Genomic DNA, 27281 nt, shown 5'->3' with positions numbered 1-27281 from the left:
GGGGCGATCAGCTGTCATCTACACACTCGGGCTGGTTTGAAGCCAGGCGACGAGTAAATATTAAACCGATGTAGATTAAAAACTGTGAATCCTCCATGGCGGCGAAACAGGCGAGATGTGTTTGATAGAAATACTCAGATGTGACTGTTCGATTTACGATCCAGAGAAAGAGATGTCCATGTGCTCTGGTTGGTCCGCTATCTCACGGCAGGTGCATGTCCCCAAATTCCCCCAAAGTAGCTGCGTTGTCCGAGTCGACCGTGCGCGCGTGAAAGATCCAAAAGATCTAATCCACGTCGGGATCAAACTAATAAACACTGATATGTGGCGCTAGCGGCGATGCACTGCCTTGTGTTGTTATTCTGTCATGAGCTTTTTTCCCTTTAAAACGCCGCAATAGCATCGTCCAACCCGTTTGTCACCGCGCGCAGGGAGGAAAAACAGCTGAGCTCCAGGAAGGATGTCGCGGAGAAACCAGCAACAAGCAGTGATGTAACCAGGACAGAACATGGTTTTTGTTTTGCTACAATGAAACACGTAAGTGTATCTCCTTACACTGCTCAGCTCTGTACGCCCATCAATTGAGCATCTTAACGGTGCAGAGCAACCTAACCTGGGCAGATGAGGAATGACTAGTCAGTCGTCCAATTACAACCCAGCAAAGGGCTCAGAGGAGGCGGGACGACAGCGTTAACCCTCACCGCTGCTCACTACTAGTGTGATCCATTATCCAATAGCTGAAGCCTGGAACTTGTAAAGCTTTCCTATTGTGCCATTTCCCCCTGAATTAAAGGCCACATGCTAATTTGATAAACAATGATTAGTCGTTTTTCAGGTAATGGAAAAACAATAAAACTACTGTAATAGGATATGGATAGGCCTAATTAATCTTAATGCCATCGATGCACAGAAACACTCTCATTGTGTTAGTGTTGGGCGCGCCCCCATCTAAACAATTAAAATAATTGTCCTCCAGGAACATTCATACTTCATAGTAGCTCTCTTTACATTAACCCCTTCAATTCCTCAACTGAAGGTGATAATGTATTTGATATTTTTTTACATAAATAGATGCCTTTTGGTTCTAATTCTCATGGTGGTGGAAAGTCCATATAGTTTTGAAAAAATTAAACTCCAGCCTGATATTTAAACAGGTGAAATTAATACTTTATATTTATCATTTTAATTTGGCTTAAACAGCTCGCTACAAAGAAATTGCGCACACTGTAGCCTGTGTAGTGTGTGTGTGTGTGTGTGTGTGTATGGTGACACTGCGGACGCACTCAGGATGCACACTTGACTGCCGCCCTCTGGTCAAAGATAAAAGAGCAACGACTACATTAAGGCATCAGAGTCGTTAGTCTTCACTAACCTTATTATTCAAGCAAAGCTGGGTCGTGTTTCAAGCTTATTAAATAATGTTCAAGTAGAGAAATAACAAGTTGATATGCCTTTCATATTCCATCTCACCACCCACAGAACTATGTAGCCTAGTCATATTTGTTCACATTTTAGCAACAGATTGATCCAGTGAATCGAGCCTCTGATCAGGCCGGTGATCCTGAGTACCTGGACCCTGGAACTGAAACAGAGCCATCGTTAACGTTGTCATTCACCTGCAACAACAAGTCAAAATGTCTGCTATTAAAATGGCCTATATTTAAAGTCCTTTAGGGGGGATGAAAATATTACAATTCAACTGAATTTGGATATTTAAAGGCTCTGTAAACACACATGCTTTTACTTATTCTGATCAGACCTCTCAGTTTGGTGGAGCTCAATATACTAATAGGATAATAGTTGTTTTATCAATACATGCTACATGTTAATAGACAGGTTTTGAGTGTTTGACGTGCTTACACTTAAAAAAAAAAAGAATATTAAAATCAATAAGCATGCATAACAGAGCATTTTGCTAGACTTGAACCATTTTCAAGTGTTGTCTTGTCTGTCTGCCAAATGTTTTTTAAATGTATATTCTGCTCATCGTTTTTACTCTGTAGCACTTTGAGTTTTGTTTACGCAAATGAAAAGTGCGCCTATAAATGCAATGTATTATTATTATTATTATTATTATTATTATTATTATTATTATTATTATTATTATTATTATTATAATTGCATAGTAAAAAACAAAAAAAGCAGACCTGATTTTTGAATGTGCTACTATTGTATACCACACTCCCAGAAAGTAATGCACAAAATAAATGATAGTTCTGCTCTCAGCTGTAAAAACAAAAAAAACTGAATTAATTATGGATGGTGGTGAACACAATTACATTTTTAAAAACCTTTTGCAGTCTCTCTGTTAAGTTTAATTGGGATTCTGAAGTCCCAGTTTGATGAATGTATTACACTGTAAGTATTGTATCGTATATACTGTATGTTGATTTCTGGTTTACTAATTCAAAGAAGCATTATACTATAGAGATTACGGTATAGTACATATTGTATTAGTTAGTATGTGGTATGGAGAATTGGTACACTCAGAATAATAAAGGTATAACTTGTCCCACTGCCGTGACAGGTGACAACAAATTTAACAACAGATTGACAATAGATGCACAGTCTGTACACACCCACACAGTCCTGAGTGAGAAGATGTCTCATCAAGCAGTTTAAGTGAAAGTGCGTGTGGTGTGTGTGTGTGTGTGTGTGTGTGTGTGTGTGTGTGTGTGTGTGTGTGTGTGTGTGTGTGTGTGTGTGTTGGCTTTAGTATAAATTGTAAGAAAAGAGGAAAAAACAAACATGGTGTGTGAATGTAGAGTATCATTCGCTATACGTAGGTTGACATGCATCAAATGTGCTTTATCCCCAGTTTAATACAAGTCCAATCATCCTGCTGTAGCTATGATAAGCTATTGATGCCATTATGAATCCAGAAGAAGGATCAAAGGTGCACGAAACCTGGCTTTATAAGAATATGACCTCAATTTAGTTTGTCCCAGCTGTGTCTTCCGAATCAGTCGGACCACAAACCGTAATCCCTCCGCCTCTGTGGATTAATAGTGTAATCTTCAGAACAAACACTGATCGTAAATTAAACGCTTAGGTATTCATCTGGGCCGTATTGAAATGAGTACTTGAACTCAGCCAAACATCATTTATGCTGAAACAAAAACTTCCCGGCACTCACCTTTCTTGAGATGTTGCAGGGATAAGTGAAGGTATTTCATCACACACACCAGGTTTGAAAGTCATCCACAGTGTGGAATCAAATAGTTTCCACACAATAGTTTTTTTTCCCTTCCATCTCTTGGTTACAGGACATCTTCATGGGCCTTTTGAGGTCTTTATTTTATTCTTTTTTATGTTTGATCATCTGACTTGTTTTTGTTAGATTGAAGACAAAAACAAGTCTATTTTCTACTCAGTCAGAGTACCTGATATTCTGCCTGTCTGCTCCTCTCTTATTTCTATTTCATCCAAGGGCAGGCAAGCATCCAATGCACAGAAGGGACCTGCACAATTTTAACTGACATTAAAGCTCGACATAGAGTTTCATACACTGCATATGGCACCATTGGTGAGTAGCACAGGGAGAGAAGAATTAACTAATAAAATATTATCTGAAACACTTTCACATTCAGGTACAGCTGTCTTTTTCAGTTTAAAATTGAACTCATGCTGTTTCCCCCTGTCTGCCTCCTCTCTCTTCATGCCTCTAGAAACTGTTGGCACCTATAGGTACCACCTGCCAGGGATGTCCACGCTTGGATGAATCCAGGAGGAGGCGGTGTGCAGTGGAATGATATGGACAAAGAGGGTGTTCAAGGTGGGGACTGATAAAAGGCAGGGGAGCTGCTGTATCCTGGGGTATTACAGAGACCAAGCCCACAGGGAGGAGTGAATGCCCAGCTGGCCATGACAGTTGTCAAAGTGTGGCACTGAAGTTATGATACCACTGAGCACCGCCGAAGGATAAGACACCACTCACAATGGACTCAGTATGCAGAGAGCATCATTTTAAGAGTGTGATGGTGTTTGCATTTTGAACAGAGAAGATGTGATGCAGACAAGCAAGAGAGGAGAAGCTGGCCTCATATCGAGGCTGCAGTCGCTTTAATAAGTGAGTCATCTGATGCAATACTTGCAGTTTTTTTTTTTTAAATGTCTCTCCTTTTACTAATCCAACATCTGCTTGTATGTCTTTGTCTATCTCTGCCCGTCTGTCCCTCAGCATTCTTCAGTCTCTCACAAGCATCCTTCCTCAGCCTCCGCCAACCTTCCTTTTTCCCAGGGAGCACAGCAGCTCACAGGCTTTGACATGAGGTCTGAGCTAAAATGTCACAGGGATTAAGGGGTTTTGCCTCCCGTATCCCACCGGATCAGTTCTGCCAATGCCCTCTGTGCCTGAGCTTCCTCCTCCCCAAAACAGGTGTGGAGTGTCATATCTTTCTGCTCCGCTGTGCCCTGTTGAATTTCCTTCTGGGGGAAATAACATTCCTCCATGTTTACAGATGAGTAAGGAGGGGAATGGGAGATTGGGAGAGGTTAAGTGAAGAGATGAGAAGGAATGAGGTGAAGAGAGGGATGGAGATGAAGCAAGATACATTGAGGGGGAGCACGAACCAGGGGGGAGGAGATGATACTAAAGGGGAGAGGAAAGATATGTGAAAATGTGTTTCCTAATGTTGGTTAAATGGGAGTATTATAGTGTATATATACTGAATATTCCTCACCAACAAATACATGCAAATAAAAAGTAGTGGTAACTATGTTTTAAAAGTTATGGTTTCATAAGGTAAAAGTTTGAGAAGTTGACTTTAATAATTTCTACATTCAGCCCCCGCCCAGCATCCCACACACACCAAAGACAGACACATGCAGCTGTTTCCTCTAAATACGGTTTGACAGATCTGAAAATGAGATCTCTCCAGAGATGTGCAGTTCAGACGGAGCGTTTAACATCACATAAGCTACAGCTGCTGCCATATTAAACAGCATTCTGCACTGTTTTCTCTGACTGGGTCTACAAGAAGTTCATGTAACAATCCCACACGCGCTCACTAGTTCACCTTAATCTTTGGAAGTCTGCAGCTACTGGAATTTGTCATTGCTCAAAGATGTTGTCAGTGGTGTTGTCAGTGGTGTTGTCGTGCGTTGCCATAGGGAATTAAACTGTAAGCTACAATCCCATCTGAACAGGTGAAGTGTTAACAATAAACAACACAGCGTCAGTAAAAATAGCTAAGCTGCCAGTGTTTTATTGGCTGTAACCTTGTCAAATTGTGCCTTCTTCAGTTTTCTTAGTTATGACGTGTTTGTTCAAAGGATACTGTCAAAAGACATCACATGTATGATTTCTTTGCCTTTTTCTCAAAGCATAGATTGTATTCATCATGAAGTTTCTGAAGAAGCTCAAACAACTGAGACCAAAGTGACTTGTGGCATTAGAGCCCGTATTTCATCAAGAGTGAATATCCATGCTTGGCCTCTTTCTCAGTTTCAACGCTGACAGAAAAAAACCAGCAGTCGCACAAAATAAAATTCTACCAACTCATTCATTATGATTTGTGCTGTGAGTATGAATGTGCTAAGAGAGAAATCTAGGTCATTTCTTCATCATTAGTATGCCAGCCAGGTGTAGCGCAAAGAGGATTAGAGGGAAGTAATGCCAATGAGGCTCTCTATGTCTCTCTCCCCTTTTCTCTCTCTCTCTCTCAAACCAAACAATCACACTTAAGTGCTCCCTGCTGTCACGTCAAAGAGAATATCCATGACAAGTAGTCCAGACTTGTTATAAAACATTCATGCATTGCCCAGCTCATCATATGAGCTGGGCAATGCATGAATGTTTCAAGCCCATTAAACAAGGAATATTTCCTACATTTCAATTTTGACATTATGCAAGATCATAAAAGCCAGAGCCAGCACATTTAGTCAACATGTACTGTACATGGGTGCTTGAAATGTGTCCCCTGTGATTGGAGTATTAACATTGAATTAATCTAATCTACAAATTTGATATGATGTCATTATCTCATTGTGGAGAAACTGGAATAGCTCCCAAATTGGTGAGAGCAAGGATGAATTCAACATGAGCTACAGCAAACCACATCATACCAGTTTATCAGTTATCTAGATAGCATCTTTTAGCTGTACGACAGTTAGGCTGCATGTGGACGTCTATGGGTTAGATAATAAAATAACATATCTTGTGTGAATTCCACGTCCGGCTCATGTCTTACATGAATTTATGGTGGATCTGCCGTTAAAACACAGTAGCTGCTTGACACTTCGGAAGAGTGATCCTCTATTGTCTATTATTTTCGAGAAAGCAAAAAAATGTATTTGATAAGTTTACAATAAAATCAAAAGTGACTGTGTACTTAGAAAGGTGTTCATGTATCCACCCACCAAAGGATTCACTGTGAGATGGAAGTGGATTCTGTAATAAGAAAGTTGTGTGGATAATTTCAAATATTATTTGACCATTTTTAGTATGATGAAAAAAAACCGTTAAAAACTGTGTTTCACGAAGCATCTGTTTCCACCCCCGTTACCAATACATAAAAAAACATTGCAGCTCAATGTGTGGAGGAGGTCAAACAAATCCATTAAACTACATACAATTGTCTTTCCTGACAGTTAGGTGTCGGCTTGAATATTAGATTACCCTGGTTATTTTATATGTTATGTCACATTTGAATAAGAAATAAACCAAGAAAAAGAAACAGATTTTCCATTTTACCATCTCAAAAAAGAATAAGCAGATGTGATTTCCTTAAGGTTTAACTCGGTGAATAACCAGCTAAGACCCACTGTAGCTCCAAAATGCGTGGATCAGCACCAAATACATTCTGGACTACCTCACCAACCGTCCACAGTACGTGAAGACCTGGGAGTGTCACTCGGACACGATTGTCTGCAGCACGGGGGGGGGGGCCCAGGGAACGGTTTCTCTTCACCCTCTACACTGCAGACTTCACCCACAACACAGCAAAGTGTCACCTGCAGAAGTTCTTTGACGACTCTGCTATTGTCGGCCTCATCTCTGATGGGGACAACGAGGAGTACAGAGAGCTGACACAGGACTTTGCCCTCTGGTGCCAGAGAAAGCACCTCCTGCTCAACGCAGGGAAGACCAGGGAGCTGGTGGTGGATATCAGGAGGCGCCATCATTCCCCCGCCCAACACCAGTGAACGTCCTGGGAACGGACAATGAGATTGTAAAATCTTACAAGTACCTGGGTGTTCCCCTGAACAATGAACTGGACTGGTCAGATAACTCTGTTGCTCTGTTTAAGAAGGGACAGAGCAGCTTTATCTGCTGAGGAGACTGAGGTCTTTTGGAGGGCAGGGGGCTCCTTAAGACCTTCTTTGACTCTGTAGTGGCATCAGCTATTTTCTATGGATGGTTAAGAAGGCCAGCTCTGTCCTGAGGAGCCCTCTGGACACTGTGGAGGTGGTGGGAGACAGGAGAAATACGGCCAAGCTGTCCTCTCTATTGGACAACATGTCCCACCCCCTCCAGGACACTTTGTCCACACTGTGTAGCTCCTTCAGTGTCAGGCTGCTTCACCCGCAGTGTATCACAGAGAGAAACAGTAGGTCCTTTCTCCCTGCAGCGGTCAGACTGTACAATCACCACAGCCCCTGGTAGACCACCACACACATACCACCACTGTTGTGCAATTATCACTGCCATGTGCAATATTATATATATACATATGTTCTTTTGCTGTAACAAGTTAAATGTCCACGTTGTGGGACTAATAAAGGATTTCTGATTCTGAATCTGAAAAGAAAAAATGTATGCCACTCATGTAGCTATGCAGTTCAATGCAAGATACATTTGCCAAACTCATAAAGCATGTTCTCTTGTAAAAGTTGAACCTGTTGTTGTGAAATACTTCAAATGAAGAATAAATCTCATCTTTCTGTAGCTTGTCAAAGCTTCATTCTGTTTTACAGTCATATCAGACTTCTTCTGGAGGTTTGGAGCACAATAACATGTTAGTATTTTTCATACTGTCTTTTGGAGCTTGCCATCTTCTTTCTTGGACAGCAATGCCAAGTTGTATGTCTTTTTCTGCATTGAAGATATCAGGAGACACATGTGGCAGCAAATGAGAAGCAAAAAACTATGTTAAACTGAAACTCATTAACTTGTGTTTCTGCTACACACAACACTTTAGTAATGGCTGTACCTTCCTCAGTTTGTTCAGACAACTTTGGCTGTTTCTGGAAAAAACTTTGAATTCATGTCCTTTCACTTGATGTCTATACCTGTAAACTGTCATTTACTGAGAGAGAGACTCTGCCAGAACCACCTACAGGCTCGGAAAAGGGTCATGTGACTGACCAGGTAGCTGAGCTAGCACTAGCATTCGCAAGCTAATTTACTAGCATGTCAACAGTCTCCCCACGGAGAAGACAGCAGTGTTGATGAAGCCATTTGAATCATTGACTTTTTGAATGCACACAAGCAATTTAGAATAAAGAGAAGTAACACGTACATCAAATATAATTTTAATTAGAATCTATGCAGCGATTTAACAAGATATTGTATCTTTCTCTTCTTTCTTCACAACATGTTTTGGGCACTATCTTGTAATTTTATCATCCAATTGATTTGTAAAACATCGTACTGGGTTCAGACATAATTCTATTAAAATACATGTTTTCATTAATTGTATGACGAATATATCCTACATAAATAAGACATCATGAAACAAATAATAATTTGAGAAATACAGACAAAAGATAGAATTGATTTATTATTTATTTATTTATTTAATACTGAACATTTTTCCTGTGATTACTAATAATAATTACTAACAGCCATTTCTGGTTCATCATACGTTAGAGAAGTTGTGGTGTGAATGCTTTATCTTGATAACCACAACCTACTGTAGTTCAGTGCTTGACAATTTCACAACAGATATCAGCCTCGAACATCCTGAAGGGCACTGAAAAGGCTCACAAGGTCACAGAGAATGATCAAACTGAATGTAATTTATGTATTTTTGTTTCAAACTGTCACAACTTGAATTTTTAATTTTAATCAGAGGCAAGACCAGCTAGAAACTCTCCATCACCACATGCTCTTTGGAGAACGTCAACATGTTTTAAATACTAGTCTGAAACAGCCCACAGTGGACGCTCAAATTAACTGACATGTCAGCTTGGCTCGGCAAACCCGGGACAGATCAGAGCCTTATTTGTTCAGAGACAGGACACAGCAGGTGCTTGAGCTGAGAGCTCCAGCCTTGGCACACGTTCCTCCAAAAACGAACCAAAGCAGTGATGGCCGAGCTGGCAGGAACCCACTAAGAGAGGAGCAGTGTGCGGATTAAGAACAATCACAAGGGGAGAAATTTTGGATCATAAACCTGGAGGACAGACTCAATCTGTGAACAAGTAAAGGCTTTGCTGTAACAAGTAAGTTTGGTTGGCTGTGTGTCTTGGTTTTCTGAAATAATAGAGCCAAGGGGGGAGTAAAAAACAAAAATCATTTTTGCAATTTGCCATGCTGTTTGCTGTGAGAAACAGAGAGAGATCAAGGACATTGAACAAAGAGGCGGAGAGGTAGGAAGGAAAAAGAGATGTTCTTGTGTTCCACTTAAAGTGAGACACCAACCTGTTCAGCACTTTGTAGCTTCAAGTCACTTGCTACTCCAAGACTGTAAAGTTATACCATCAAAGAGTTTGCTTTGGTCGCATAAAAACAACTTCCTTCACTTGGTATCAAAGCTTCCGGAACTAATTAGTTCACTAACCCCAACATGTTGTGTATTTGCTGCAGGAAGCTAAATTTTCATTTTCCATTCAGAGACTAATCTTGTGGTTAATTGTTCCCTTTGTTTGTGATTTCACATTTACAAGCTAAAACCAGGCTGTTGCTGAAAAATTCTATATTTTAATACTGGCTCACAAATATAGACATGATCATGCGCACTGAGCTTAATGTTTATTTATTTGAGTATTGAAATTTCACAAGTAGGTACAGTGAGTGATACATTTTTAATTAGAAGAATAGATGGAGCTGACACTTGCTCGCACTTTGAACAGCTGTAATGTCTGTAATTTTCTTCCTTCCACTGGTGCAGGCAAAGATTCACATACACACCAATGCACACTTTACACACACGCTAAAAGAAAAAAAGAAATGTGGACTGGGCATGAGAGGAATCCCGATTCAAAGTACGAGAGTAGGAGGACAGTTCATCAGTGGTGCAAACACAATGCTTTATCTCACACAGCAGGTGTGTAGATTACCTTTTTAATTAGATCTTTGTACGAGCCTGGCAAAGGACTATTGTAGCCACTGTTGAAAGGTGTATAATAAAGCAAGGAAAGGGCATGGTGCGAGCAGAGGAAGGGAAGTGAGTTTCAATCATTTTTGGTGTGTGCTTTTGGAAACACAAGCCCAATTACCACCAAGGCAGAGCGAAGATGCATGCATGCGGACGTAAACGCTCAAGCATGCACTTACATGCAAGTACACAAACACAATGTCTGCTCTGAACATCCTTTGTTGTCTGAGTACACTGTCAACTGAATAAGTGTGTGATTTTAGAGGAGATGGTTCGGACTGTCTTTTGTCCCTCTGGTCCCTCTTATCTGCTGGAGACAATATATCAGGACTAAAAGACCCAATAGAAGTCAAATTAGTATTTTCTGCCAAATCATTGCACATCTCTAATTATGTCTGTCAACACCAGGCACACATCGGCACCACCCTAACGTCTTCATCATGGCAGCAAATCTCCTCCACTGGGGGCAGAGTGGAGCAGATGGATCAGCATATGGGCCAGGTGAGGCAGATGACAGATATGCAAATGTCCTCATCCACCTCCTCCACCTTTAACTACTCCACGAGCTCCACCAAGCTGCGAAAAGTCTCTCAGGGCTTGTCAAGGACCATGGAAGGTAGGAATTATCCACAAAGATCATCTTCTTCTCCCCTTCTGCCATCCCCACCTGCTCTAGTGTAATCAATACAATGAGCACAAGTGGCACAATTGATGAATGTAAGATGGTTAAAATAGTAGCTTTAACTGACATTTCCTACCTGTCCCACTGTGCAGAACACAACAATAAAGCTAATTCACTACATTATTATTACTACAGTGCAACAAAAACACATTAAAAGTCATAATGATTTTATCACTTTTGCATGTGAGGCAAATGGTGCATAGTCCGCCTGTTTGTACATGATCATGATGTCCTTCATGCTCCCTCAGAGCACTCTGGGGTTCAGCGTAAGACCTCCGCTGTGGTGGGGTCCTTCAGCCAGGTACAGAAATCCACCCAGATCCCAGAGGGAGAGTCTGTCCCAGATTTTGAGGAGAAGCTGCGCCCCGTCACTGCCCAAGAGGGTGAGGTGAACCGACTCTCTTGAAATTTCAAGAAATGCCCTTTGCGTCCTCTAATATCTCTCTTCACATTGCATTATAAACAACGGTGGGCCCTTGAGACCATAAGAGAGCTACGTGTAAGCTAATTTTAGATCCTTACCCATAGTTTGCCTAGAAACTCCAGATGACACAAGATAAACTTCACTGGGAAGTAAAAGTTTGCTGCTACGTGCAAACTTTAGACAACCATTTGACTGTCTAGGTGAAGGTACTGTAAATCCACTCTGATCAAAGTCCTGAAAACAACTTTAGCTGCTTCTGCTGAATACTAGTGCCTGTTCTGCATAAACTGTAGGTGTTTGAGCCTCACTCACCCTGGCTCTACCTGTGAATTATAGATTAAGATACCTCAGTCACAATATGGAGAACACTGCAGAGTAGCCATAGTATTAGCATTCATGGGTTGACCTGGAACTCAATGATTTCAAAAGGAAAGGTGGAAGCAATTGATATATATATATATATCAAATAATTATAATGCATAAAAGAGAGGAGCAACAGTAGTTATTCTGTAGCTCACTATTCTCGATCAGATAACATGCATTAACCTGATCTGTCTCATCTGTCATTCATAGGTGACAATGTTCAAGGCCAAGGTGACTGGGAATCCTCAGCCCAGCATTGACTGGGAACGAGCCAGCGGGTGCCCGCTGTCTGACGCGGCTAAATCTTTCTTTGACAACATAAACAATCAGCATATACTAAAGGTTTGTCACTTTAACTACATAGCTTAACATGTTCCTTAAAGAGTTTCACTGACAGAAATCAGACTGTTTATTCAATTAAAGACAACGATGTTCCTGATACAAAGATTAGTGAGTATATGTGAGTCTCTTTCATTTTCAGTGACATATCAAAAGGATGGACCATTTTGTTTCTCATCCATTGTGTAGTTTGATATGACTGCTCATTGATTAATATCAAACAAATATTTTAGTAAAAATAAGTCCTGTTATTTTTGTCATAAGTTTTTTTTTCTGGTTGCTTCTTTGACGGCTGATGACTTAAAAATACCTAATTCATTTAAGACAAATCCATCACATCTATACAAAGATGCCATTCAGTTTAAATTAGTGTGTGATTGGAGCACCGGTATCTTCAAGCGTTTCTTTTAACGACTCCACATGCATCTAAATGCATTTTCCAAGGTACAGTGGAACATTCCTTCAAAAGGTGTGTGACCACAACAGACTGCTGCAGAGTGTGTACAGCCTATCCTTAAGCTGAGGGCCATCTTGGTCCGGTCAACTCAGATGGCACACCATGCATCATGAGGAAAAGTAGAGAGAAAGAAAAAAACTCTCTCTGATCCTTTTATCTATAACCACTCTGGAGTGGATTTAGCGCTTTCTCTGTACCAGCCGGGGAGCTTAAGTGAAGCTTAAATAGCTATTATAAAGCAATTAACTTGTGGGTGCTGACATATGCATCTCCCCTTGCCATCTGTTTCTCTGGTGAGGGATGACTGTTAAGTTGTGGCGCTAAATGTTTACTGGGTATTCCCAGCATGGCACTGCCTCCTTCTGCTCCTCATAAGTACTGCAGAGGGATTTAAAGTGAGCGGACAATGTAATGACAAGACATTTTTAGATCTTACAGTAAACAACGAGCAAGCAATTTGAAGACGTTATGTAACCTGTAAGGAATTTCCTCCATTTCAGATGAAAATCCTGACCCTGGAGGACGCCGATGTCTACAAGTGCATTGCCTCCAACAAGCGTGGAGAAGCCACTTACTCTATATCGCTCATTGCTACAGAAAGTGAGTCGAGCCATTGCATATAACACAATGCGTGAACCTTTCTTAGTCCTGATAGTTATGTAGGTGTTTCAGCTCAGTTTCCGTGCTGTTTTCGCTGAGTGCCTCAGGTTAAGATGCTTTGCCTTTGTTTCTAGATCCGGCGTTGGACTTCAATAAGATGCTGAAGAAGCGGTAGGAGCACAAGCCTTTTGTCTAACACTAGCCCTGACACTCCTAAAACCTGTCATGGTGTGATGGAGCTTTCTCTGATCCACCCACAGATCTTTTTTTGTGCAAGCATCCAGAAATATCTACAGGATGAGACCTAAAGAGCTGCAATTCGTACCATTTCTGATACGTTCGCATTTGAGCTGTCATTGCACATACGCATACTGTCAGTCATATTGTCAGACACACATGTATACATAGACTGGCAACTTTTGTTTGTGTGTGTAAACACACATGCACAATTATTCCCTTCTTGTGCAGCAGTGTGAAGAGAGAGGAGAAGAGGCCACCTATAGAGGAGGAGATGCTGAAGATCCTGGCTGGAGCCGACAAGAAGGACTACGAGAGGATCTGCACCGAGCACGGCTTCAGCGACTTCAGAGGCATCCTCAAGAAGCTGAAGGAGATGAAGAAGAAAGTGGAGGTGGAGGTGAGCCTGTCATACAGAGAGCTTGTTCACATACCACAGGTTCTCATATAAGGAAGAAAAGGTTTGAGGTGTGACATGAAAAACAGCTAAAAATAGAAAAGAATGGAAAAGGGGGGGGGGGGGGGGGGGGAAAGTTAAAGTCACACAGCACAGCCATGGCAACAAAGGTATGTCGCATAGCAACAAGTCAACTAATGTGAAGACGGGGGAGAAAAATGACATTTTTGTGGTGTGTTTAAAATTCATAAAAAGGAGTTTGATGATTTGATATTTTTCTAGATGGTACATGTGCTGAAGCCCCTGGAGGACATCACTGCCACAGCTGACACCAGCATCGTCTTTGACACCCTCCTGGAGCTGAACTATCCAAACATCCGGATGCATTTCTGGTAAGAAACTGACATGTCTGCCTGTTGTGGTTCAAAGTTTGCATATATACAGGTGTTTTTGTCACCTAAAACAATTGTGAGTCCTCACCCCACCCATCTCAACATTTTGTTTATGATTCAGGGCGCGGAGCTGCTGCAGATCCAGTACTCTCATGGGAAATACGAAGCGAAGCAGATGGGAACCAAGCACATGCTGTGCATTTCTAGCGTGAGCCTCAGTGACACGGGCACCTACACTCTGCAGGTTGCAGAGAAGAGACTGTCAGCCAGGCTTAACGTCATAGGCAAGTGCTTAATGGGACTCAAGTCCTTCCCACTGCTCATAACTCAGAGAGACAATGTCATCATTGACTAAATGACCTACTCTTGTCACGTTCTCTTTGTATTCACTTGTTTAACAGATAGGGACACATTTTACTGTTTGTATTTTTCACTCGTATTCCTTCCATTTACTGTCAGTTCTTTATCCCGTCTCTCATCCCGTATTCTAGCTACAAGACATAAATAGACAACATTTTTTAAAAAACAATCTTTTTTTTGTGACCAGTCAGAGACGGGTTTCTCTCGTAGGGACTTTCTTAGTAGGGACTTTCTTAGTCATCTCATATTTCGCTGACATATCAAAGCACCGATTGTCACACATCTTTTGTAGCTTACAAATCCTGTTATTTGGCATGGAATCCTTTCCAGTGAGCTGTTTACACGTTTCAGTCTACACACTTCAAACCACATGAAATGCATTTCCCCCCCCCTATCTCTTCTTCAGATGAACCTCTGAAATTTCTGTCCGACTTCAAACCCAAGATAGTGACAGAGCGCCAGACCGCCACGTTTGAGGTCCGTCTCTCTAAGAAGACAGATGCACCTCTTATCTGGAAGGTTTGTACATGACTCAAACAGACACTTTCACATAAGCATATATTATACTGGCTCTTTAGGAACATTTCTAGGAGTTTTTGACATCTAGGTAATGAAAATAACACACAAATGTACTGACAACATTGTATGCAATCGGGAACACCAGGGAAATACACATGACTGAAAAGGAATATGGAAATTGTTTTCCTTGAAGTATTTGTATTTTGGCAGGTAAAGGGAAAAGAAGTAAAAAGAGATGAAAAGTTCGACCTGTCCCTGTCTGAGGACGGTCTGACCTACACCTTGAAGATTAAAGATGTGAAAGTCAGTGACACTGGAGACTACACCATCAGCATCGGAGACGTCACTGCCAGCCACCGTCCCACTTTTCATTCAACGTAAAGAATAGTGTTTTATAGGCTTTACCCTCGTAAAAAACTTTTTTGTTATGCTTTGTTATGTTTTGTTTTTTTCCCAAAAGGGCTGTGTCTTCCTGTTTTTTAGTGGAGTTAGCATTTCTAAGGAAACAAACTTCCCCCTTCAGACTCGGTGGAGACGAGCAGTTACCACCTTATTTTCCTCCCCTGAGATTAGAGGCTTCGTTTCTTCATAGATATGCTAAACAACATCATCTTCCCTCTAACGTCCAAATGAAGACGTATGGGTAGCATAATAAATCCTCCCTCCTAGTGATGAGTTGAAAGTAATCCAACCAAATCCCTCCTCACAACAAGCTCATTTATTACAGCTGTGTCTAACAAGATGCTTACTTGCCTAAGGTGCAAGCTGGGGCATGTAAATATCTTCACAAGGACATGTGGCTGTCCTCTGGGGTTGCAGGAACAGAGGCATAGTAATTGAGGTTGTGTTAATTACAGTTATTCATGAGTAGACTCTATATTTCTTGTTATTTAGCTATAATTCTATAACGAAGGTCTGCTATATGTGTTTGACTGAATATAAACAAACCTATTAAGTGGGTACAAAATTCAAATCTGTTCACCCTATGATCTTGTTTTTCTATTTTTGAACGTGATTAAAGAAGTTTGAATGTGTTTATAGTACAGAAATGACCAAAGAAGTTCAAGTGAAACACGCTTGTAAAGGCCAAATGAAGTGAGTCTCTTCCTTTTATTCCTCGTCTATTTTACTTTTATTCTAAGAGGGCAGAAGTAATCATCGAGGACTGTGAGCTGACGGACGAGGGAGAGTACTCGCTCATCTGCACTCAGGACAATGACGCACACCAATATGTCACTTCTGCTAATATGACAGTGGATGGTAAAGATTTCAGTTTCAGGGTGTAAAGTCTAACATTGTAACATTACTGAGTAATAAATAAGACACTAAATAAGCATTATTTTGTTCTTTGTGTGTTGCCAGAGCGTTTTGCCTCGGTGAAGAGTGGTATGTCAGATGCTCAGTGTGCTACAGGCTCCCCTGCAGAGCTGTGCGTCGTCCTTGATGATGAGAAGGTGGACGGAGTGTGGCTGAAAGATGGAGGTAAGGGATGATACGAGACGGGGTACAATTGTTGGAATCCTCAACTCAAATGCTACCTGTCATTTAACGTGGTACCTCTCCTTTGTTTTTTTTGTTCACTCTCATATATAAATGTCACGCAAACACTTGGCAGGAGTGTAGTTTCTGTCGGCCCAGAGGTAAATACAAAAGCTATCGGATGGATTTGCCATGGACATTTGTGATCCCCATGCAATTAATCCTAATGGTTGAAGTGAACCCGGGACCTTTACTTTCTTTAGAAACCAAGAGGTTGACATTTTTGTTTTATTTTTAATTTATTTGTGAACTGTCTCAACAACCATAGGATGGACTGATGGTTTTCCGGGACATTTGGTACAGATCTATGGTGACCATACGAGTACCGGTAGTTATAATGACATGGTTAAAGTGATACACATGCCATAATCAAAAAGCTTTGGTATCGTCACCATTTTAATCATGCCACTTGCAAAAATCTTTTAAAGTTTTATCAGTTAAGGTCTATTATCCACACACACTTCTATTTTGGATCATTTCTTTTTTCATTAACACATAATATACGTTACATTTGACTAGCTGAGGGCTAGTACACCTTCAGAGCCAAGGGGGCTGAGAGCGAGGCTGTACTAACTATTGCAGGTTTGTATTGTATAATATTTCAGTATGTATTCACAGGTGGGGAAGATACTTACTGGAAGAAGCTTCCTGCCACTGTCATGGAAACAAACATTTTATTTAATATTTAAATCCAGAGTGTCTTTTCTGTCACTAGAAGTCGCTAAACTCAGACATATTCAATCCCTGAACTGAAAGCTAATTAATACTATAATGACATTGAAATAAAACACATATAAAAACAGCATCCCAATCTATATTAACCCTATTTCCCAGACCCTCCAGAAATGGATTCCTCTGTGCTGGACTTGTACGGAGCCCAACCTGTGTTTGTGAAGGCAGGCCAGACAGCCACCATTAAGATTCCCTTTAAAGGCAAACCGCCTCCCAAGGTCACCTGGTACAAGGACGGCGTGGAGGTCATGGAGGATGAGAGGACCAAGGTGGAGAGGACGGCTGACGGCACCTCGCTGGTGCTCAGCAGGTGGGTGAGGCGTTAATCCTCTCAGATATTTGAGGACCTTTTTAAAAGGTCACGCACAAATTAAAATACAGATACTCATTTCTAAATATTTCCTCTCACTTTGCCTCTTTACTAGATGTGTGCGTGAAGACAGTGGAGCAATTATCTTCCGCCTGAAGAGTGACTGTGGCACTGCAGTGGCCAACCTGCACCTCGATGTGATTGGTGGGTTTGGCAACAAAAGTCAAAGCAGTTTTCTTAAAGGAATAATAGTAGTAGTAGTTATAATAGTAGATTGTCCACGTTGAACGAAGAACCCAAAAATGGAGAAAATCTTGATGAATTTAAGTAAATTGGAGCCACGTTTCAAACATCTGTTTACAAACTTGTGCGGTATAATCCATGTCCAGTATTTTTGGGATTTTTTGTTCATCGTGGAGGCGTTCGAGAAAAACAAAGTTTTGTTCAAGAACTCAAGGTAACACAGCGAGAGTCATTTATATACACATTTTGTCATTTTGTGGATGAATGATTCCTTTAACGCATGTTTTTCCAAATTCTCCAGACCATCCAAAGCCTCCTCAAGGGAAAGTAGAGTTCCTCGAGCTATCAGGAAAGTGTATCAAGATGAAGTGGAAGGCTCCAAGGGACAACAGGGGCAAGCAAGTGACGAGCTTTGTGAACGGCGCGTGGCTGGTAAGAAGTCCTGGACCAGGGTTGGTGAAGTACACAGCAGTACCACCATCTTCAGTGATGACAACCTGGAGGAGGGCCAGGCGTACCAGTACGCATCAGGGCTGTCAATGAGGAGGGAATGAGCGACCCTCTCGAGACAGAGGAGGTGCGCGCTGGAGAACCCGTCGGTGAGCGCTAGTTTTATATAATGCCATCATCAACACCATCTCTGGAGTGCGTGCAAAGAAAGTTAGAGAGAAGTGTTTTAAGGGTCAAGATGTCTCGTAATCACCATCATCGTTCTCATCATTATTCACTTCCTCGTCATTTTCATCACAGCCAACAAAATGTTTATGTCATCGTCAAACTCATATGTTCTTTACCAGCTCCCTTCTCCTGATATCTTTAGAGAACACCTCTCCTGTGTAAATCCCCCTTCCTAGAGCCTCCAGGCACAGCGTCCCAGCCCCAGGTGTCAAACATAACAAAGCACACCAAGACAGCACCAGCACCAGCATCATTTCTAATGCCGTCCTGGCCAAAGACCAATACGTGAGTCCATTTTCTTTCCTTCCTTCCCTTTCTGTATCCATATTATCTCGACTATACTATATTTTCTCTTGTAGGATGTCCTGACCTGGTGAGGAATCTGTGTGTGTCTGATTCCACAAACACCTCCATCTCTTTGAGGTGGACTCCTCCAGAGCCGGGAGACAAGCCCTCGGGTTACATCCTCAAGGTTTGCCCCGAAGATGCTAAAGAGTGGATGAAGGCCACCAAGATCCCCATCGCTGGCACTGCCTTCAATGTGGGAGGACTTCAAGAGCGGAGGAAGTACCACTTCCGTATCCAGGTTGTCAATGAAGGAGGGGTGGGGGAGCCCATTGAGCTGTTGGAGGGTGTAACGGCGATGCCTCCACCTGGTAATATGACAGCATTCTCTTGTCGTCTTTCTTTCTGTTCAATTTGTGTATGTTTTCCCCTTACAGTGGCACCCAGGTCTCCAGGGGAAGCTGAAGAACCAGATGGTGGTCGGAGCTGGAGCTGCACTTTACCTTCACCTCAACTTCACTGTAAGACTCTGCTGATGATCTACTCAGGATTTAGTAGATGATGAGCATGCTCCACATAAATTCTATCAAATGTATTCATAACCCTCAATCCGTTCCCTTCTCCACCCTTACAGGCTTCACCTCCACGACTGCACAATGAGCTGTGCCTATCAGGGCATGCCAACACCACAGGTATGAAGGACACGGCAAATGAAAACGCTGCGGTGCTTCTACCTGAAACATATGTGGCCACAAAAGGGATGATACTAATACTGCTAATAAACCTGCACAAGCCTGCTGGTATAAGGGGGAATCGAAGATCTCTGACTCCCCTCGGTTTTGGCAAAGCACAGCCAACGGAGTGTGCACCCTGGTCATCCCCACCTGTGGAGCCAGAGAGAGAAAAAGAGAGAGAGAGAGAGAGAGAGAGAGAGAGAGAGAGAGAGAGAGAGAGAGAGAGAGAGAGAGAGAGAGAGAGAGAAACTGAATTCTAGTAAGGGAACATCTTAGGAGTTAGTGTAGTGAGTTTTCAGATCAGTGTAATAATTATTTGACCTTAAACAACATGTATGTATCAATGTCCTCTGTGGAGGACACGGGGATGTGCTCACTATTTATTTCCTTATAAAAGGAGGCAGTCCTTCTCTCACTGCCCAGGGTGGTGCATGGACAGCGGTCTAAATTCATCCATGACACACCGGTGATGGAGCAGCAGGGCTGCTCCCCCTACTCAAAAAGCCCAGAATGGTGCATGGAGACTGGACTAAATTCATCCGGTGATGGAGCACCAGGCTGCTGTTTTAGATAATTTGGACCCGATGTCCTCTACAAAGGACAGACAAAAAAAACACAAGTTAAAATATATTTTTTGAGTTTTGTTTTAGTTATTATGTTATTTACACCCCAAAGACTTATCTGATGTAAACAAAAAAGGAAATTTGAAACCTTTTTCTTTCTGGGTCTCAGGAGGATATTATATATAAATATGCAAGTGACAGATTCTGCTCATTTGCATACATTTCCAAAACAAAAATGTGAACATTGGATACAGTCAGGTTCATAATTCTTGTTTCATTTTGTTGACATATAAGAGTCAAAGCTTTTTACTCTTTGTATCACTCCCTAAATCAGAAAACAGCCATTAGAAAATCAGTTGTTTTAGGAATAAAATATGATATACATCAGGCTATGAATGACATATGAACAAAGCACTCTGTAAAAACCTTCAGAATATAGAAGTTTGGTGTTTGTAGGTGCTACTGAAGTGGAGATTATTTTGAGTCTCTGTGTATGTGGTGTCTTCTAGATAAGGTTGTCAAGGGTCTGTTGGAGAGTCTGACCAAGCAGGCCAACAAAGAGAAGCTGATTTTGTAAGAAGTCTGCTTTCCACGTCATCACGACAGATGCACTTTGATTGGCCACTGACCTTATGCTACATGAACTGTCGCCACTGACAATGATTTTAGCTGTGGTTAGGTTTTAAGATATTAGAAATCTAAATTAAATCTGATTTGTATTGATTTTATTTCTGGCTCTGGTAATGCAATAAATGTCCACAAGATGCCATGCCTGCTCCCATCCTTGCGAAGGCATTCTGCTCCAGGAGCAGATTAATGTTTGGTGTGTTGGAGGGATGTTTCCTCATTAGTCAGCTCACTCAGCCATAGAGATTGTCCTTTCTCTCTACATCACGAATGCTTTTCTCTCTATAAAAAGAATTTGACTTCCATCTTTTCTCCAGGGTTTCCAGTTTTTGCCTAAATCCACAACGACCGCTGTACCGGGCCACACGCCATGTCAACCGAGTGGAATGGATGGAGTGTGTGTCTGCACATAACAATCTAACACAACACACACTGCATCATATCCACACAGCCAGTTTGAGTCTGAGGTTGGTTTGAGGACAGTGTCATGCAAACTGCCAATTATGCAACTAGCCTGTCTCTGTCGAGCACATTATTGGATTTGAAATTAAACAATGAGGGTGATGTGCTGACTCAGAGCTTTGCAGGTGTTATCCACATTAGATGAGCTGTGTAGCAGCTGTAGAAATACCAGTAATAACATGAGAAGACAGTAATGGACAAATTAACATATTGCACCTTTGTAGTGTATGACAGGAAACATGCAGTCATTTACAATTCTCTTTCATATTTCACATTCATATTTTAGCAGTCTGATCCTCAGTGAGACACATACTTAGTTTGATTGAGGCCAGGTGATTAACTTGGCATGTAAAGTGTTAGTCATTAAAAACCTTGTTGGTTGCCTTACAGATTTTTTTGAGCCTTTGAAACTGAAGCGCCACTTGAACCCTAGCTCCGATTGGTCACTTCTAAGCAAAGGGTTTAGAAATGAGTTCCAGGATTATTTACTGCCAGATTTGTGGAAATCAAATGTTGTAAACATTTAGCTTCACCCGAGGGCGCAGGTTTAATTTCAACCACACAAAATTCAGACACCAGGTGACAATTCAAAAGATAATGTAATGTAATGCAGTAAGGATTTCAGGTATTGTGTAATGCTTTCAAATATTTATTCTCCTTTAGATCAACTATTTTAATTCCATGTTATCCCTGCTGAGTCAGCACACATGTAGTTATAATAACTCTTTTGTTTAACGTCTTTACATGTGTATATGGCAATTCATTTGAAATCATTTATAAACCCCTGGACTTTAACAGCTCATCTGTGCTTCAGAAACATTTCTGCTCAAGTTCAAAAACTCTCTGTACATTCAAAACATATCCCACAAATCTGTGTTCTCTGCGAGGTTGTGATATTTTGAGGGGGAAAAAGTCACATTAAAGAGAATAAAGTTGTCATTTACAAAACAATATTTCAATGTGGTATGAAAAGAAAAGAGAATTCTGGACTTCACTCATTTCTAAACCAACTTCCCTGCAGTGTGTGACCCTCAGGTTAAAGAGGCCTGACAGCCTCTGTATGGGCATTGCCTCTGAGTGGCCTGCTGCTCCTTCAGAGAGTGAGTGTGGTCCGGTAAGGAGCTGCCAAATCGACAGAGAGAGGTTACAACCCCTCTCCATCCTGACGTCACTGTGCTGGCTCACACAAACTCCATTTCTATACCGCCACCAGGGCACTGGGTCAGGCCGCCAGGTTCAGATCAATTAAGCACCAACAGGCACTAAACCGACGTCACCGGCACCTTCAGCCTCCTCACTGCTCGGCTACGGCACAATAAGGTGGAAGTAGTTTGAGGTGAAAGCCTGAATTGTCAAACTAGATATTTGTCCGAAACTAAAGGCTGCTGCACCCAAACGGAACTAAATACATCTCAGATCATTTCTCCTTCCAGTGTATTGCACGGCAGTGAGATTAGTGTCTTTCACATTCATTTGAATCCTTCTGCGTCATGTCATTTCAGTGGAAGAACATGTCACCAAGGCCATTACAGATATGCCTCATTTTCTTAGAAGACTGGAGTTCTTTGATGCTAAGACCTTGGCTGTGAATGAATGGGACGCATTTGGAGAGAACTGGTCCGGCTCCTACGGGGATAAACTATTAGATGTGATGTGTATGTGCATTAAAAAAAGGGGGAAAAGCAGAACGAGAGAAGGAAAGAGGAAGTATTGGTAGCAGTCTGAATGAGTTTCCACAGTTAAAGCCCCTTGAAATCACATTTCCCACCTCGGACCGACAAAAGAGTGCAGCAGTTACTAGAACACAGCTCTCTGTTGTCCTTCAGTCCTTTCTGCCTTAATGGCTCTTTAGCCACTGAGAGCCAACAGCGTCTGTAGAAACACTGAACACTAAACAGTTATAAATATCAGCTGACATTTTGAATGCCGTACCAAAAGCAAACAGAAGAAACAGAAACATGTAATGTTGAAGTTGCATTGTAATTGCATTTATTTTTCCAATAGATATTCACATTCATAGCAGTTTCACTACAGCAAAGAAACAATTTCCTCTCTAAGGTCATGAAAGAAAGAAATCAAGGACAACAAAAGGTAAAGTATATCAATAAAAATAAGAGAAAAACATTTGTTCTTAAAATGAAGTCAAATGATGCATTGTAATGGGCCTTCAAGAAAATAAAGTTCTGTGTGGAAAACAAATCCAGCTCTTTCCACAGTGACACAATATAACATTTGGGGCTGCTTTTCTGCAACACTTATGATGATACATGATACATAAAGGTTTGTAACACTTCAAGAGTAATTAATGCCTTTTAAAGTAAAAATGCTGATTCTCTCATGCTTTGATGCTTAACTTTCTTGTGCTTACATGATCAACATCAAAACAGTAACTTCTATTGTCTCTTATAAAATTAGAAACACAAAGAGTTTAAAGACAGATTTGTGGATACGGTACACAACAATCCTTTAGCTTCTTAAAGCGAGACTTTCTGGCCTTACTCTGGGTACAGAAAAGTGCAGCACACAGTATGTTCAGATTAATGATACAAAGAGAGGATGGCATTACTTTGAAACACTAGTCATAGACTCATACTGATGTTGGAGGACTGTTAGTCGAAGTAATAAAAAACACCTGGGTGTGTAGTGTGCACTTTTCCATCCCTGCAGGTGAGTGTTAACATGGAGGATTCATCTCAACCAACTTGCCATGCGTGTGTAAAGACACACAAACTTCACGGCTCTATGCTTTGAATGTCAAACCGCTGCTGCGTGATAATGGACGCAGCACATTAACAGCAATGGCTTCAAATCAAACATCACAAGAAACAACAGCAAAAAGAAAAAGGAGGGAGAAAACGTTCAATCAAAGAAAAGTGCCAACGTATTCAGAGGGACCACGGGCCCTCTCGACTACAACAGCTACTGCTTTCAGCTCGTAACTCACAGCGCAGGCCGAACCATACTGGCCTCCCACAGCTCTCTCAGGTCCCTTTTGTCTGCACGCACAAAGCTCGGAACAACAGGGCTGTTGACAGGCTGAGGTAAAGTGATGTGCCTGCTGGCCTGCCATCTGTGGGGACAGGATGGCAGCTAACGCGCCGGATGAAAAGGGACTCTTCCTCTGTGTGTCATATTTCACCTCCTCGCCTAATTTACAGCTACAGTATCGCTCAACAATAACCTCCTTCCTAAGTGGAGGGACAAATGCGCTCCCGCACCAACGACGGGCACCTCTGTCTACTGCAAAACAAAAGCTTTGTTTGATAACTGAGAAGGCTCTCATGCCAAGTTTCAGTCAATGAAACAAGTTCAGTTTTCTATTATGCCTTCAGCTTTGGTTATCTGCGCAAAAAAAAGTCACAAAAAAGTCAATAATAAACATTGCAGGAGAAACAGAGTGAGTATTTAAAACCAAATCCTAAATAACTTACTGCCTCAATATGGTATTTGCATTCTTGCTTTACAGGCTACCACTCATCTGTCACTCTCAGAAAGTCATGGAGACAAAGTGCAGTTTGAAATATTTCAATATAAAGCCTGTCTCCTGGCATGTAGCCATTAGGAACAAACGTCAGGGGGCTTTATGTGGCAGAAGACAAAGAACGTGGTGCTTACATAAATTTCCCACAAAGACGGCTTGACTCAATCCCATCATTCCCTCGTGGTCTTACTTCAGACTAGCATAGGGCCAACTAGGTAGCCAATCATGTTAACCAGCATCTCTGCCTGTACTCCACTGAACCATGATTTAGCACAGCATAAAGCAGACAAATACTTGCTACTAGCAAGACTCTGTGGATGTCTTTCAGCACAAAGGCTTATATTAATTGTTGACAGAATGTTCAGCCGGTGAGGTGGATACGAGACGAGAAGAGCGAGAGTACTGCAGAGTAGGACGTCGCAGCATTGCTGGGACTACAAATGAATACACGGAATGGAAGACGAGTGGTCACACAGACAGACTGACGAAACAATTCTGGCTGACAAAGCAGAAATATCGTGCTGACGAACGCAAAGGAGATTGAGGAACTATCGGGCATCCAGGAATAGACGCTTGGGCTCAGAGTCTTTCCTGGTCAAACTAAGACTGTGTGCTGCTGTGTCAAACAAAACTTGACGAGTGTCAACACCATGGTCTGCCTGCAGATCTGTCATGGTGGCTGATGTGATGCTTAAACATGTTGTGATGTGTGTGTCGCGGTTTTGTTGTGCGTATGTGGCTGTGTTACCAGCAGCTCCAGGGGTCATTGACCGAGCACAAGGAACCCATAACATGGGTGTGTTGCTCTTCTATGCCTGTTTGTTTTATATACAGCTGAATATATCACATTAAGGTGCATGTGGACCGAGTCCACTTTTTACATAATTTTGTGATAAATACTTTAAATTGTTATTGTACATTTGTGAAAAAAATAAGATTTCTTTCCTTCCCGTTAGTGGTAATAATCATAAAGCCAGTGATGTACACTAGGTAATAGGTAAGGGGATAGTCATGAGGAGGCGTGCCCACTAATGAAAAGGCTTATTATTAAGGTCAATTTACACCTAACTATTAGATATACTCCAGTTTGAATACACTGTTCCCAGGGCACAACATTAGCACCATTTATCAGCCAAATGCTGGTAAAGAATGCGAGTGGTTAGTATATTGTCAACCCTCACAAGACAAAATAAGTGTGAACATTCACTAGCCATTTGGTCAGTAGACAAAAAAGTTACTTTTGACTGACTTTACCCCATTAAATACTACCTTAAAGTCCCGAACTGAAAACACATTCGGGGGGTGCTATTTAACACTTGAGAGTAGAGAGTATGAAGACAGTTTAAAAGCTTTGTGAAAATACATGAAAGATATCCAATGGGGTGTCTGCTACTCCACATAAACGATGATGGTCTTCACAGCACTTCTGGCCTTGAGTTGGTTCTGACTTGTCACAGGTGCACGCTAGTTCACTAAACAGCCAAAGACAAGGACACACACACACACACACACACACACACACACACACACACACACAATATGCATATATGCAGACATCTGAGAAAAGGGTCACAGTATACTTCTTAAATATTTCAGTAAGACACATCATTCTTGCATAAAGCGTTTGCAGAGGGTGAAACAAATGAAAGGTGAGAAAGCGAAATGTGTGATAGACGAAAGACAAAATATCAGCCGACCTGTCGGGGATTAGCCGCGGTGGATTTTGCAGGATTAAAGCTGATGAAATGTCCTGTGAGGGAATTATTGGGAATAATGGGATGACTGTTCCCTCACATGACAAGCCAGTTCCCTCATGCCCCCTTTTTTTCCCCAGTCAGGCTGCCTCGGGGCAATGTGTATGTTAATGCACGAGGCCCTAGATACACAGAGAGAGCTGATAAACAAAAAGAATCCAGCCAGTAACATAGCCCTTTCTTTTCAGTCTTCACAACATGGTCCCAGGCCAATGACAGCATGGGTTGGCAGATCTAGTCCAGCATTAGGAACCCCGTAGACATTTCCTAATAACTAAACCGGCAGGGGTCGTAGGTGTCAGGTGTGTGAGCGTGTCAACATTTGCATCTAAGTTTCTGAAAACACTGTGAATCTCCTGAAAGATTAACAACAAAAGGAGGATCAGGTGCACGGTGCAGCATGTTAGAATGTGTACAGTGGTCTGCTGGGACTACAGGGTTTACTGTGCTCTCTTGGTGACAGCAGGACAGTGTCAATAACATCTCCGTAGGACGAATCGAGCTTCCACAACCAACCTCGACCATACTCAATCACTAAAACGGCAATGCACAGCTGTTGCTGCAGTGCCTTTCCACCTTATTGCTTTATTTTTCTCCCCGTCTCTGTCATTCTTTCTATGTACATCTAGTTATTCAAGGACATCCTAATTCAATCCTCCAGAGAGACTGGGTGTGGCTTTGTTGAGGATGTTAAATAGTGAAGTGAACAAAGGCATTGTGATTGTTGTAAATGAAATGCAAGGGACTGCAGATAATAAAGCAGGTGTGGATATGCTCCTGACTTTGAGAATAGCACCCTTAAGTCAGGAGAACACAGAGCAACAGAGAGTGTAAAGCAAGT

The 27281-nt window shown here is 41.7% G+C and overlaps 2 protein-coding genes across 2 annotated transcripts in view; one reads left to right on the top strand and one right to left on the bottom strand.

Moving 5' to 3' along the window:
* Nucleotides 1-586, bottom strand: part of b4galnt4a (beta-1,4-N-acetyl-galactosaminyl transferase 4a) — a 136993-nt gene extending 136407 nt beyond the window's left edge. Inside the window, 1 exon segment of the mRNA XM_029434120.1 lies at nucleotides 556-586. The gene's annotated coding sequence lies outside the window, so the exon portion shown is untranslated.
* Nucleotides 587-10742: 10156 nt separating this feature from the next.
* LOC115009374 (immunoglobulin superfamily member 22-like) lies at nucleotides 10743-21053 on the top strand. Its single transcript, XM_029433330.1, is given in 25 exon segments — nucleotides 10743-10878; nucleotides 11193-11332; nucleotides 11942-12073; nucleotides 13028-13127; nucleotides 13262-13298; nucleotides 13596-13764; nucleotides 14044-14146; nucleotides 14264-14437; nucleotides 14920-15032; nucleotides 15243-15409; nucleotides 16177-16292; nucleotides 16395-16511; nucleotides 17091-17153; nucleotides 17406-17613; nucleotides 17729-17817; nucleotides 18158-18268; nucleotides 18271-18375; nucleotides 18378-18455; nucleotides 18711-18756; nucleotides 18812-18819; nucleotides 18894-19190; nucleotides 19257-19266; nucleotides 19268-19340; nucleotides 19454-19511; nucleotides 20626-21053. Coding segments are annotated over 25 exon segments (2718 nt in total). The 3' UTR covers nucleotides 20694-21053.
* The last annotated feature ends 6228 nt before the right edge of the window (nucleotides 21054-27281 follow it).

Source organism: Cottoperca gobio, chromosome 6 (genome assembly GCF_900634415.1).
Source record: "Cottoperca gobio chromosome 6, fCotGob3.1, whole genome shotgun sequence".
Lineage (NCBI taxonomy): Eukaryota > Metazoa > Chordata > Actinopteri > Perciformes > Bovichtidae > Cottoperca > Cottoperca gobio.
Note: the sequence above shows the minus strand (reverse complement) of the source record. Positions and strands in the feature narration are given on the sequence as shown.